The sequence below is a fragment of the Chiloscyllium punctatum genome, chromosome 3 (genome assembly GCF_047496795.1).
Source record: "Chiloscyllium punctatum isolate Juve2018m chromosome 3, sChiPun1.3, whole genome shotgun sequence".
Classification (NCBI taxonomy): domain Eukaryota; kingdom Metazoa; phylum Chordata; class Chondrichthyes; order Orectolobiformes; family Hemiscylliidae; genus Chiloscyllium; species Chiloscyllium punctatum.
In genome coordinates this window covers 116486557-116501200 of record NC_092741.1, presented here as the reverse complement: position 1 = coordinate 116501200, position 14644 = coordinate 116486557, and the positions used below count along the sequence as shown (strand labels likewise).

At 40.9% G+C, this 14644-nt stretch overlaps 1 protein-coding gene across 2 annotated transcripts in view; it reads left to right on the top strand.

The window, feature by feature from the left end:
* Positions 1 to 14644, top strand: part of galnt2 (UDP-N-acetyl-alpha-D-galactosamine:polypeptide N-acetylgalactosaminyltransferase 2) — a 109861-nt gene that overhangs the window by 56244 nt on the left and 38973 nt on the right. For both annotated transcript variants that reach the window (XM_072558883.1, XM_072558892.1), the window contains 2 exons: positions 7 to 72; positions 157 to 278. In XM_072558883.1, coding sequence (XP_072414984.1) covers positions 7 to 72; positions 157 to 278 — 188 coding nt within the window. The remainder of the gene's footprint in view (positions 1 to 6; positions 73 to 156; positions 279 to 14644) is intronic.

Sequence of the window (14644 nt, the reverse complement as noted above, 5' to 3'; positions counted from 1 at the left end):
TTGCAGCTGAAGATGGCACTTTGTTATCAAAGATTGAGAAGGTCCGAATTCTTCGAAATAACAGACGGGAAGGTTAGTCAAGGGAAATATTTTGCTGTTTGTGTTTAAATTTATCTTCAAAAGAAACGTAACCGTGATCTTTCTTAAACTGTGTAGGGCTAATGCGTTCACGTGTCAGGGGAGCTGATGCAGCACAAGCAAACATCCTTACATTTCTTGACAGCCATTGCGAATGCAATGAACACTGGCTAGAACCCCTCCTGGAGAGGGTGGTTGAGGTAAGAAAATAAGTTTGGAACAGAACCAAAGTTTGGTAGTTATCTGTTAACTCAGAACATTTATTTGAATTTGCAGTTTAGTTGAAATGATGTGTATTGAGTTTTAAGAATTGTTTAATAAGGCACAGAAATTTTCTTGTAAAGGTTCAGGTGTCAGGAGAGAAATACAGCAATAACAAAATGAAACTAATAGTTAATGAGTGTTACTTGGATTGGAGAATGGTTGTAACATTATAAATGTTTCAGGTAAATGACAAAGTAAGGTCTTCTGGCCTAGTGAATCCCAAACCTTGAGGCACACCTTCGACTTAGAGTCATAGAGATGTACAGCATGGAAACAGACCCTTCGGTCCAAACCGTCCAGCCGACCAGACATCCCAACCCAATCTAGTCCCACTGCCAGCACCTGGCCCATATCCCTCCAAACCCTTCCTATTAATATACTCATCCAAATGCCTCTTAAATGTTGCAATTGTACCAGCCTCCACCACTTCCTCTGGCAGCTCAAGAAAAGTTGCCCCGTAGGTCTCTTTTATATCTTTCCCCTCTCCCCCTAAACCTATGCCCTCTAGTTCTGGACTTCCTGACCCCAAGGAAGAGGCTTTGCCTATTTGTCCTATCCACGCCCCTCATAATTTTGTAAACCTCTATAAGGTTACCCTTCAGCCTCCGACGCTCAAGGGAAAACAGCCCCTAGCCTGTTCAGCCTCTCCCTATAGCTTAAATCCTCCAACCCTGGCAACATTCTTGTAAATCTTTCCTGAACCCTTTCAAGTTTCACAACATCTTTCCGATAGGAAGGAGAACAGAATTGCACGCAATATTCCAACAGTGGCCTAACCAATGTCCTGTACAGCTGCAACATGACCTCCCAACTCCTGTACTCAATACTCTGACCAACAATACTCACTATCCAATCTACTTGTGACTTCACTTTCAAGGAGCTATGAATCTGCACTCCAAGGTCTCTTTGTTCAGCGAAGGTGTAGTGGACAGCGAAAAGGGTTACCTCAGATTACAATAGGATCTTGACCAGATGGACCAATGGGCTGAGAAATGGCAGATGGAGTTTAATTCAGATAAGTGCGAGGTGCTTCATTTTGGGAAAGCAAATCTTAGCAGGACTTATACACTTAATGGTAAGATCCTAGGGAGTATTGTCAAGCTTTTTATGGCACACCAAATGTTTTTAAAATAATCAGCACTAGCGTTGCAAGGAATGATAGTTATTTCTAACTGAAACATAAATCGACCACAATTTTAATGAGAAATATTTGACTTTTATTTTGACTAGAATTTCACTGCAAATGTGAGCTTGTTTGCAATGAACGTAACTTTGCTTTAATGGTGGTAAGACTAAAGGTCCTGATCCACACATGTGTAAACACAATCTCTTCTGGTTTTTGAGATGTGGCAGGGAAGAGGAACTAAATTTATAAATGTAGCTGGTTGAAAATGGCATCAGAAGGATTATCACTTGATTTGGTATCAAGGGATATTCATTTCTCATTTGTAGCCAGAATGAATCCAGTGGAATCTCTTTGAATTTGATCTCAAGATTGCAATCACTGCAATCCAGGAATTCTTCTCTTATCCTTCAAACACACAGTTAATTTTTCTGAACATACTCCCCAAATGGATTTTCATTAAATCAAATTAAACTGCTCTGTCCCAGATGATCTGAAATAATGCTTGAGCTTATGTGGAAGCAGACTCGAAGTGAGAGGAAACTTCCGTCTTAGCTTGAGTAGAAGCTCAGTTGAACATTTGACGTGAAATGCAAGGAACCTCTTCTCTCCACACTTAGTTTTCATTTGAACCCATTTGGCTTGTCTGTATCCTTGCAACTTTTGATTCAGCTCATTCAGGTGCTCAAACACATCAGCTAAGGACATTAAGTTTTTCCAGCCAATCTTGTAACATATTAGCATTCTGGCACTCACTGTGCATGAATTGTTTCAATTCACTAATCAGTTCTTAAATTCTTGGCAGAACCTCTTGAGGGCTAATGAATGTCAATAGGAAGAATTAGAATTAGAATCCCTACAGTGTGGAAACAGGCTCTTCGGTCCAACAAGTCTATACCAACCTTCCAAAGAGTAACCCACCCAGACCCATTCCCTTATCCTATGTGTGCCCCTGACTAATGCATCTAACCTACACATCCCTATGGGCAGTTTAGCATGGCCAGTTGACCTAACCTGCACATTTTTAGGCTGTGGGAGGAAACCGGAGCACCCAGAGGAAACCTATGCAGACACGAGGAGAATATGCACATTCCACACAGACAGTCGTCTGAGGCTGGAATTGAACCCAGATCCCTGGCGCTGTGAGGCAGCAGTGCTAACCGCTGAGCCACCGTGCCGCCCCAAAGGAAGGAGAAAGACCGATGTTCAACTCCTTCTTCTTCACATTGAATAGAAAAGGGTGTGATTTAACTGGTTTGGATTTGATGAAGTTGGCAACTTTTATAGCCTCATTTAGGGTGGATTTAACTACATAATATGAGAACTTCCTTATGTAGAGAGAGTAATTTGAACATCTGGGTTTTCACGTTGTACTTTGGACACACAGCCTTTTACATTCTTGACTTATGCAATTCTGCCATTTTATTTTCAAATTCTCGTTGGTCAGCCTGAATATTTCTCCCCAGTTGTTTGCTGAAGACAGTCCTTGCAGAATAAATAATGCTCTTTCAAAGCAGTCTTCCTTACCAAGCTGAAAAACTGTGATCAGCTGTGCACAACCTTCAATGTCTGTAGATTCATCCATCTGCAGGGAAAACTTCCCTGACCCTTGAATTTTCTGGATCACTGTTGCTTCCATGACTGTGAAATGCCTTCTGTGTGTCTGCTGTTGGTGTTATTTGAAAGTGGAACTGTTAACATCTCTTTTGCTGCTGCTGTGCTTATCAGAGTACAGACAACTGCCTGACAAGCTGGTAGAATGAGAGTTCCAGCACTTGTGAGAGGCTTCTTGGTTTTGGAATCAATGTTGTAGCTGGCCACAATCCCAGTGCTTTTGTTGATTTTCTCATGAGAGCATTGCTTTGCATTCTGCTCTTGCAACCGTTTGAAGTAACTAGAAAGATGTTATCTTTGCTTGTAACCATGAAAAAGTTCTAATCGTTTTACAACTTGTGTATCAGCAAATCAGACATTTGAGGAGCAACAGGATCACCACGCCAGGTAAATCCAAATGCCAGGTAATCATGATGGTACTAGCTGTTTTGTACCTTGTTCATCTTATTTGCTGACTTATTACTGCTGTTCTACAAATCATCCAGCCCACTTGATGGGGCTGCTCCTTTCAAAAATTTATGATTATGTATTACTTTCTACATCCAAATCTGGTAGATAGAATGGTGTTTTTATGGGCTACTGCCTGTATATGATACACAAAATGAGCATAATTAATTTAATCAGAGCTGTCCAAACTACAGCCCAACAACATTCTTTATAATCAACAGTTTCCTTTAGCAGTTTTACAAGAGTCTGATTAAGACACAAATTGAGATGATGACATAAAAATAATGCTGAGCTTGATTGATTCATCTGTTGAGCAGTCCTTTTCTACATTGACTTTAACCAAGAATCACCCGAGATTGAGCTTAACTGATGCTTATCTCAGTAACATTATGCAACCTGCAACTACAAATCTCAAACCTAGTATTGACCGGATTTCAAAGTCCAAGCCTCAGCTGCACACCTCACATTAAGTATTGCATCTAACATTCTGTGATGAGTAAATGTTCATGGTTTTCACAAGTTGTTTGTTTGCAGTTATATTTTTCACAGTATGTTTTTATAGTTTATAATTCTGCTTAATATAGTGTAAGTTAAGTTGTGTTTTTATTTATAGCCTGTTGTTTATTAGCTGTTTGCTAATGTGGCCCTCGGTACAAGAAGTTTAGACTCCCTTAATGTAAATTGTAGCTGTTGTTTTGCAAATTATTAACAGAACTTTTTGAAGAAATAATGGAACTTCTGTTCTTCACTGCATACATTATCTTTACAACATCAACATCAACAAAAGATAGGCACAAGTGGACAATGGGCCATTAGAACGATAGTAGTGGGGAACGAGGAAATGGCTTAGGAACTTTGCATCAGTCTTCATGGTGGAAGACATGAGTAATATCCCAAACCTTCAAAAGAGTGAGGGGGAGAGCTGAGTATGGTTACCGTCACCAAGAAGAAGGTGCTAAAAAAAACTTGCTGGCCTGAAGCACTTGGACCAGATGGAATACACCCCAGAGTTTTAAGGGAGATAGCTGAAGAGATAATGGAGGTGTTAGTGGTGATGTTTCAGGAATTGCTAGAATCAGGCAGGGTCTTAGAAGACTGGAAAATTGCTAAAGTGACACCCCTGTTTAAAAAGGGAGTAAGGCAAAAGATGGTAAATTACAGACCGATTAACCTAACCTTGGTTGTGGGTAAGATCCTGGAATCCATTGTGAAGGATGAGATTTCTGAATACTTGGAAGTGTATGGTAAAACAGGGCAAATTCAGTATGGTTTCATCCAGGGGAGGTCATGCCTGACAAATCTTCTAGAATTATTTGAGGACGTAACGAACAGGTTAGAGCAAGGAAAGCCAATGGATGTTATCTACCTGGACTTCAAGAAGGCCTTTGACAAGCTGCCACACAGGAGGCTACTGAGTAAGGTAAGGATCCATGGTGTTAGAGGCAAAGTGCTAGTGTGGATGGAAGCTCGGCAGTTTGGCAGAAAGCAGAGGGTGGATGAAAGGGTCCTTCTCAGAGTGGCAGCCGGTGACAAGTGGTGTTCTGCAAGGCTCAGTTTTGGGACCACAACTTTTCCCGTTGTACATTAATGATCTAGAATGAAGGAACTGAGGGCATTCTGGCTAAGTTTGCAGATGATACACAGATAGGTAGAGGGACAGGTAGCATTGAGGAGGCTGCAGAAGGATTTGAACAAGTTAGGAGTGTGGTCAAAGAGGGGCAAATGGAGTATAACATGGGAAAGTGTGAGGTCATGCACTTTAGTAGGAAGAATAGAGGCATGGTCTGTTTTCTAAATGGAGAGAAAATTCAGAAGTCTGAAGTGCAGAGAGACTTGGGAGTTCTAGTCCAGGATTCTGTCAAGGTACATTTGCAAGTTGAGTCAGTACTTAGGAAGGCAAATGCAATGATGGCATTTGTTTTGAGAGGGCTTGAATATAAAAACAGGGATATACTTCTGAGGCTCAATTAGGCTCTGGTCACACCACATTTGGAGTATTGTGTGCATTTTTGGGTCCCATATCTCAGAAAGGATGTACTGGGCTTGGAGGTTCATGAGAATGGTCCTAGGAATGAAAAGCTTAACGAATGAGGAACGTTTGAGGACTCTGGGTCTATACTTAATGGAGTTTAGAAGGATGAGGGGGGATCTAATTGAAACATACAGAATACTGAATGGTCTGGACAGAGTCGATGTTGCGAAGATGTTTCCATAAGTAGGAGAGAGACTCAGATCCGTGCACACAACCTTAGCATAAAGGGAAGACCTTTTAGAATGGAGATAAGGAGAAACCTCGTCAGCCAGTGAGTGGTGAATCTATGGAATTCGCTGCCACAGAAGGTTGTGGATGGCAGGTCATTGAGTATATTTAAAACTGAGGTGGATAGGTTCTTGAGGGATCAAGGGTTACAGGGAGAAACTGGGAGAATGGGGTTGAGAAACTTATCAGCCGTGATTGAGTGGCAGACTTGATGGGCTGAATGACCTAATTTCTGCTCCTATGGCTTATGGTCTTAATGCAGACCAAAGACTTTCAGCAAAACTAGTATTGACAACTTGCCACTCTGGTAATGAAAATCAAAATTTCATGGGATCTCCTAGAAACTGGTGTGGCAATATAATCAATTCCATATGGCAAGCGTAGTGATATCCTACAACAAAGAAAGGCAGAAATTATTGTGACACCGTATATCAAGGAGAAAATAAATAAAAATTGAAATTTAAAATCAAATTGATAAATTACATTACTAAAGAAAATTTACTTAATCGCAAGATGTTTTGCGGCCTTCCTGAGACACTCTGCAACACAGTTTAGGGAGCACTTTTCTAGCACATAGATCCACAGTATCACTTTGATGCTTTTCTCATAATTCTAAGCCTCATTTTGATAATCCGTCTTTCTTTCTTGAAACTTGGTGAGGACTCTTGCTTGTCCCAATATTTATTCATTCATTAATAATTTAGCTAGCTTGAACTACAAGGACAACATTAAATGACTTCAAACATTTTAGTAATCTCTTTATATTGTCTGTATCTCTCATAATTTTATACATGCTCTTGCTTGCACAACACAATCTCCCACTCGTGGTGTTCTCACTGTTTCTGACATAGCTTTGTTATCCTAGTTTTATTCACACTTGTAAAAGCTAAAAATAATAATTGATGCACTGTTGATTTTTGTATCTGTTAAAAAGCTGAGTAAATAATCTAATTAGTAAGATTATAAATTCACAGGCATAGACACATATCTTCATGCTACATAGTGCATTCACTGGTATTGGGACAGTATGTTAAATGCAGAAAGGAGTTAAGACTAGAGTGGTGCTGGAAAAGCACAGCAGGTCAGGCAGCATCCGAGGAGCAGGAAAATCGACGTTTCGGGCAAAAGGCCTTCAGGTATTACCCCACTTGAGAAATGTCATTGCCTTTAGCAAACTTTTGAGAGTAGGAGGAAAATATTTGGGTTTTCTCAAGAAAGTAAATTAATTAGGTGGAGTCTTTAAAACAAAACTTTTTGACTGGAGCAGATTTGGTGGTCAAGTGACCCTTTACTGTTATTTTAAACTGTAGTGTCCAGACTTTGCCCGACAGCCATAGGGAGTGGAAGTGATGAGGTCTAGTCTGCACTCATGAAATTTACTTGTTGCCTTCAAAGTTTTTGAGCCAAGCGGGCATTCTGCTCCTAGTCAGATTTCCGATGCTTCCCTTCCCCTTCTGCTGCAATCATTTATACTTTCTTTGTCTATTTTTACAATACTACTTCTTTGTGCCATCTTCCTTTTTTAACTTGATTATCGTTCACCCTCCTACCCTTTTCAATTTGATGATAAATAATTAAATCTTTAACCTTGTTCAAATTCTGATAAGAGGCTGTCAACCTGAAATATTAACTCTACTTCTCTTTTCCCAGATTCTGCTTTACTTATTGATGGATTGTTTTTCTCAGTTTTCCAGCATCCGCAGTGGTTTTTATTTTAATGTTCAGTCCTGCTTTGAATCAAATTTCTTTTTCTACCCATTTTGTTCTCTCACTCCCAACTGTCAAGGGCCTGTCTTTTTCAGACTCCCTTAATAGCTCTGTTATAGAGTTACACAACACAAAAATAGGCTGTCCAGCCCCTATGTCCATGTTGATGAACAAATGCCAAACTACACTAATCTCATTTACTTGCACATGGTCCATGGCCTACCATGCCCTAGCATTTTAAATGCTCATCCAGATGCTTCTTATATGCTGTGAGAGTACCTGATTTTGATCGATATCAGACTGCAGCCTGAGACTATCCTGCTCGCTACTTAAAAATACCACCAATTTATGTGTCACCTGCACACTTACTAATTATACCTTCTACATTCACACCCCAAGTCATTAATGTATGTAACAAACAGCACTGATCTCTGTGGTACACTGCTGGTCACAGACCTCCAATCACAGCCAATTTTAGATCCAGTTTGCCAACTTGTCTTGAATTTCATGGATTCTTACCTTTCAGACCAGTCATCCATGTGAGACTTTGTCATATGACTTTGTCAAAGTACATATAAGCCACATCAACTGCAGTATCTTCATTAGTATATTTAGTTCAGAATACTCAACTAAGTTATCAGACAGCATCTCCCTATGTCAAATGTATGCTGACTATCCCTGATCACTCCTTGCCTTTCCAAGTGTTGGTCTAATCCTATCCATGAGAATTTATTCCAATAATTTTCCTCCATTGCCATCAAGCTAACTGCTCTGTAATTACCTGATGCATCCCTGCTGCCTTTCATGAACAAAAGAACTACATTAGCTATCTCCGTCATCGTGCAATTCACCTGTGGCCAGTGAAGTATTAAGTGGATCTGCCAGGGCCCCAGCAATCTCTTCTCTTGCCTCGCACAGCAGTCTGGGATTCATCTGATCAGGTCATGAGGATTTATATCTTTAAGCCTGTTAAAACATCTAATATCTCTTCCTTATTAATCATAACACACCCGAGAATCTCATAATTGTAACTGAAATGTCCAGCTACATTGTCCTTTTCCTCTGTGAATACAGATGAGGAAGTATCGATTTAAGACCTCAGCAATGCTTTCTGGCTCCATGCTTATACAGTCTTTAATAAACATCACTTTTTCTCTGGTATTCCTCCGTCCTTAATATATTTATAAAATGCCTGGGATTTTCCTGAATCCTATCTGCCAAAGATATTTTGTGGTCCCTCTTCACCTCTAATTTCTTTTTTAGCACCTCACCCCCAAACACTCCATGTTTGTGAATTGTGCCTTCCTCCTTTTAATGCTGTGTACTTAACATATGCTTCCTTTTTTTCTTTATCAATTCTCAGTATCCCTTGACATCCAGCATTCCCTGGACTAGTGGCCCTCGCCCTTTACTCTTATAAGAACATGTTGGCCATGAGTTCTCACTGTACTGCTTTTGAAAGACTCCTACTTTCCAATTATACACTTACCTGCAATAGCTGTTCCCGGTCTATATTTGCCAGATTCTGTCTAATGGTACTGAATCTGGCCTTTCCTCAGTTCAGACACTTAATTTCTGCACTATTCTTATCCCTTGCCATAATGACTTTGAAACTTGCTAAGTTATGGCTACTATCTGCAAATGGGAATCCAGGATGGTGTGTTGCCTCCCGGATGCCAGTGTCCAGGATGTCCTGGAGCAGCTGCAGAATGTTCTCAAGGGGGAGGGTGAGCAGCCAGAAGTCATTGTGTATGTTGGCACAAATTACATAGATAGATAGAAATAGGAATGAGGTCCTGCGGAGTGATTAGAGCTAGGGAAAAAGTTAAAAATTAGGACCTCATCCATGATAATCTCCAGATTACTTCCAGTGCCATGCGTTAGTGTTGGTAAGAACAGGAGGATATGGCAGATGAATGTGTGGCTAAAGAATTGGTGCAGGGAGCAGGGATTCAGATTTTTAGATCATTGGGATCTTTTCTGGGGCAGAGATGACCTGTTCAAAAGGGATGGGTTGCAACTGAACTGGAGGGGGACCAATACCTTGGTGGCTAGATTTACTAGTGCTACAAGAGAGGATTTAAACTGTGATTTCTGAGAAGATTGAGGTTCAGACCATAAATTTGCTCGCTGAGCTGGCAGGTTTGTTTTCAGACGTTTTGTCACCATGCTAGGCTACATCATCAGTGAGCCTTCTGTGAAGCACTGATGTTCTGTCCTGCTTTCTATTTATGTGTCTTGGTCTGTTAAGGTGGGTGATATCATTTCCAATTGTTTTTCTCAGAGGTTCGTAAATGGGGTCGAAATCAATGTGGTTATTGGTGGAATTCTGGTGTGAATGTCAGGCATTTAGGAATTCCCGCGGTATCTCTGTTTAGCCTGTCCTAGGATGGGTATGTTGTCCCAGTCGAAGTGGTGTCTTCCTTTGGCTGTATATAAGGGAATAGAGTGATAGTGAGTCATGTCTTTTGGTGGCTAGTTGGTGTTCGTGTATCCTGGTGGGTAGTTTTATGCCTGTCTGTCTGATGTAGTGTTTGTTACAGTCCTTGCAGGATATTTTGTAAATAACATTTGTTTTGCTAGTTGTTGGTATAAGGTCCTTCAGGTTCATCAGTAGCTGTTTCAATGTGTTGGTAAGTTTGTGGGCTACCATGATGCCAAGGAGTCAGAGTAGTCTGGCAGTCATCTCCAAGATGTCTTTGATGTGTCTGTGATTCCTGAAGAAGGGCTTATGCCTGAAACATCGATTCTCCTGCTCCTTGGATGCTGTCTGACCTGCTGCGCTTTTCCAGCAATACATTTTTCAGCTTTGATGTGTGGTAGTATGGTGAGAATTTCTGGACATGTTGTGTCTACTTGTTTGGGTTTGTTCTTTAAGAATCGGTGGACTGTGTTTATTGGATTTATAGGGTTTAAACTAGATTGGCGGGGTAGGGGTGGGAGGTTGGAAGGAGATACAGTAATCAGAAATATTAAGTTGAAGAGACAGGTCAGGCTGGAACACGACAGGGAGCAAGGAATGCCTGTTGGATTAAATTGCATCTATTTCAATGTATTAGAGCTGACTGGTAAGGCTTATGAAATCAGGGAGTGGATGGGTACGTGGGACTGGGATATTATAGCCGTTACAGAAACGTGGCTAAGGGACGGACAAGACTGGCAGCTTAATATGCCAGGGTACAGGTGCTTTAGGTAGGACAGATGTGATGAAAAGAGGGGAGGGAGAGTTGCGTTTTTGATTAAGGCAGTAATCTGAGATAACTGAAGAATCATCCTTTGTGGGTGGAGCTAAGAAATATGAAGGGGAAGGTGATATTATTGGTGTTGTACTACAGACCCCCACATAGTCAATGGGAATTAGATGAACAAATATGCAGGGAGACTGTGGAGACTTGCAGGAGAAATAGGGTGTCATGGTAATTTTCCTAACGTAGACTGGAACTGCCATAGCATTAAGGGCTTAGATGGGTGGGATTTGTTAAGTGAGTTCAGGAAAGTTTCCTCAAGTAGTATGTCGCGGATCTTGCTCAGGAGTGGGCAAAACTCGACCTACCCTTGGGAAATAGGGCAGTACAGGTGACTGAGGTGACAGTGGGGGAGTATTTTGGGACCAGTGACCATGGTTCAATAAATTTTTAAATAGTTACGGAGACGGACAAAACTGGTCGACAGGTTCAAGTCCTAAATTGGGGCAAGGCGAATTTTGATAGAATTAGACATGAGCTTGCAGGGATTGATTGGAGTAGTTTGTTCACAGGCAAAGAGTCCTCTGGCAAGTGGGAGGCCTTTAAAAGTGAGATAGCTAGAGTTCAAGGTCTATATGTTCCTGTGAGGATGAAGAGCAAGGTTGGCAAGAATAAGAACACTGGGTGACAAGGGATATTGAGAGTTTGACCAGAAAAAAGGAGGAGGCATGGCTGAGGTTCAGGCAGTTGGGATCAAGGGAATCCCTGGAGGTACACAGAATACAAGAGTTTACTGAAGAAGGAAATCAGGAGGGTGAAAAGGGGGCACGAGAAAGATTGGGGGAATCCAAAGAGGTTCTTTAAGTATATTAAATGAAAAAGAATAACTAGAGAGAGAATAGGACTTAAGGACCAAAGTGGTCATGCATGTGGTGGGTGAGGTCCTCAATGAATTTTTCTCCTCTGTGTTTACCGTGGAGAAAGACATGAAGACTTGTGAACTTAGGAAGTTAGTGGTCATATCTTGGGGATGGTCTATATCACAGTAGAGGAGCTGTTGAACATATTAGAATGTATGAAGGTGGATACATCTCCTGATCCTGACCAGATATATCCAAGAACATTGCAAAAGGCTAGAGAAGAAATTGTGGGGGCCTTGGGTGATATTTTTGCACCATCGTTAGTCATGATTGAGGTCCCTGAAGACTGGAGGATGGCAAATGTTGTGTCCTTATTCAAGAAAGGCTGCAAAGAAAAACCTGGGAACTGTGGACCAGTAAGTCTAAGATCTGGGAAGAATAAGTTACTTGAGAAGATTCTGAGAGATAAGGTATACATGCATTTGGAAAGACAGGGTTTGATTAGGAGTAGTCCATATGGCTTTGTGCATGGGAGATCATGCCTTACAAATTTGTTAGAGTTCTTTGATGAAGTGACCGAGAAGATCGGGAAGGGAAGTAGACTTAGCCAATGTGGATTTCAGTAAGACTTTTGATAATGATCCGTATGGTAGGCTGCTCTGGAGGGTTAGATTGCATGGAATTCGGGGAGCTGGCAAATTCGATACACAGTTGGCTTGATGGTAGGAAGCAGAGGGTAATAGTGGAAGGATGCTTGTCAGACTAGTGGAGTGCCTCAGGGATTGGTGCTGGTCCCACTCCTGTTTGTTATTTATATCAATAATTTGGATGAGAACGTACAAGACATGATTGGTAAGTTTCAGATGACACTAAAATAGATTTATCGTGGACAGTGAGGAAGGTTATCAGAAATTGCGGCAGGACCTTGGTCAGCTGGGGAAATGGGCCGAGAAATGGCAAATGGAGTTTAATATAGATAAGTGTGAGGTCTTGAATTTTGAAAAGTCAAATCAAGGTAGGAGTTTCATGGTGAATGGAAGGGCATTAAGGAGTGGAGTGGAACAGAGGGACCTTGGAGTTTCGGTGCATAGTTTTCTGAAAGTGCAGTCACAGTTAGGCAGGGCAGTGAAGAAGGCTTTTGGTGCATTAGCCTTAATCAGTCAAGGCATTAAATATAGAAATTTGGAAGTTATGTTGTAGTTATACAGGGCATTGGTGAGGCTGCACTTGGAGTATTGTGTTTTGTTCACCTTGCTATAGGAAGGATGTTATTAAATTGGAAAGAATGCAGAAGAAATTTATAAGGATGTTGCCAGGACTCAACAGCCTGTTATAGGGAGAGTTTGGACAAGCTAGGACTTTTTTCTTCAGAGCATAGGAGACTGAGGAGGGATCTTGTAGAAGGGTATGAGAGGCATGGAAAGGGTGAATGCACTCAGTTTTTTTCCCAGGGTTGGGGAATAGAGGGCATTGGTTTAAGGTTAGAAGGGAAGGAATAAAAGACAACCTGAGGGACAACGTTTTTACAGAGAGTGGTACGCATATGGAACAAGCTGCCAGTGGAAATGGTTGAGGTGGGTACATTGACAACATTTAAAAGGTATTTGGACAAATACATGGATAGTAAAGGTTTAGAAGGATATGGGCCAAGTGCAGGGAAATGGGGTTTTTGTCATTTTGGTCAACGTGGACCAGTTAGTCCAAGGGCCTGCCTCCGTGCTGTAGGACTCTATGACTCTGTATCCCCAAAGTGCTCCCTCATTGAAACTTCAACCACTTGACCAGCTTCAATCCTAAGATTAGACCTAGCACATTCCCATCATCGTTGACAGTGAGGAAGGTTATCAGAAATTGCAGCAGGACCTTGGTCAGCTGGGGAAGTGGGCCCGAGAAATGGCAAATGGAGTTCAGTATAGACAAGTGTGAGGTCTTGAATTTTGGAAAGTTAAATCAAGGTAGGAGTTTCATGGTGAATGGAAGTGGCACAAAGTGCTCTCCTGGATGCACATTAAAAATTCCACTCTATCTAATCTTGTCACACTAAGAAGATCCTAGTTATTGTTAGGAAAGTTGAAATTCTTACGATAGCCCTATTCCTCGCTTGCCTCTCTTTAATTTGTCTATATATTTACTCCTCTACTTCTATACCCTGAAATGTTGAGCTGCCAGTCCTGCCCTTGAACCATTTCTCAGTGATTGCAATAATATCATACACAATGTGCTGGTCAGTGCTCTAAGTTCATTTGATTTACCAGTTAGACTCCTTGCATTATTGTAGATAAAATTTAGCTTTCCAGTCCTGTCATGTGCTTTATCATGCCCATGTTTTCTCCATTTCCTGGACAGGCCTACTATTCCTTCTATGTCTGATTGAACCTTGCTCCTGACTTTACATGTACTTTGTACCTTACTTCGCTGCTAAATTAGTTTAAAACTTCTCCAGCAGCACAAGCAAATCTCCCAGCAAAGATATTGGAGCTATTCCAGTTGAGATTCAACCCTTTCTGCTTGTTCAGGCCCCCCTCCCCAGAAGCTATCCCAATGATTAAAATAAATCTAAACACTTCCCTGCTACACCATCCCTTTATTCATGTGTTCGTCTGACCTATCTTCCTATTTCTAAAATCTGTTGCATATTGTATTACTAATAAATTGCAATTGTTGATATTAAAATCTTGTTGCATTGTGCTCTAAAACAAATAAAGAGACATTAACAGCAAAGTGTCATTGTAGAACTTGTAAACTCAATTGGTTGCACGCTCCAGTCAGCCATCACCCAATGTGCATTGGTGAACATCGATCCAATAATATCTTGTTTTTAAAATTCTCCTTATATATAAATCTTTCTATCAATTCTGACAATTCTTCTGTGAAGTACTTTGCAAAGGTTTACTATGTTAAGAGTATACTTAAGTGCAATTTATTGTTGCTGTTCTTTTCCCTATAAAGAACACATTGTGAAAAACAGTACGAGTTTTATAATTGCAAATCATTGTTTTGCACATTACATCCATGACATTCTGATTACATAAGCAGTCTTATATTTTCCAATTTATTCACATTATGTCAACTGGATAACAAACACTTTGACAGACTATTAGGCAGA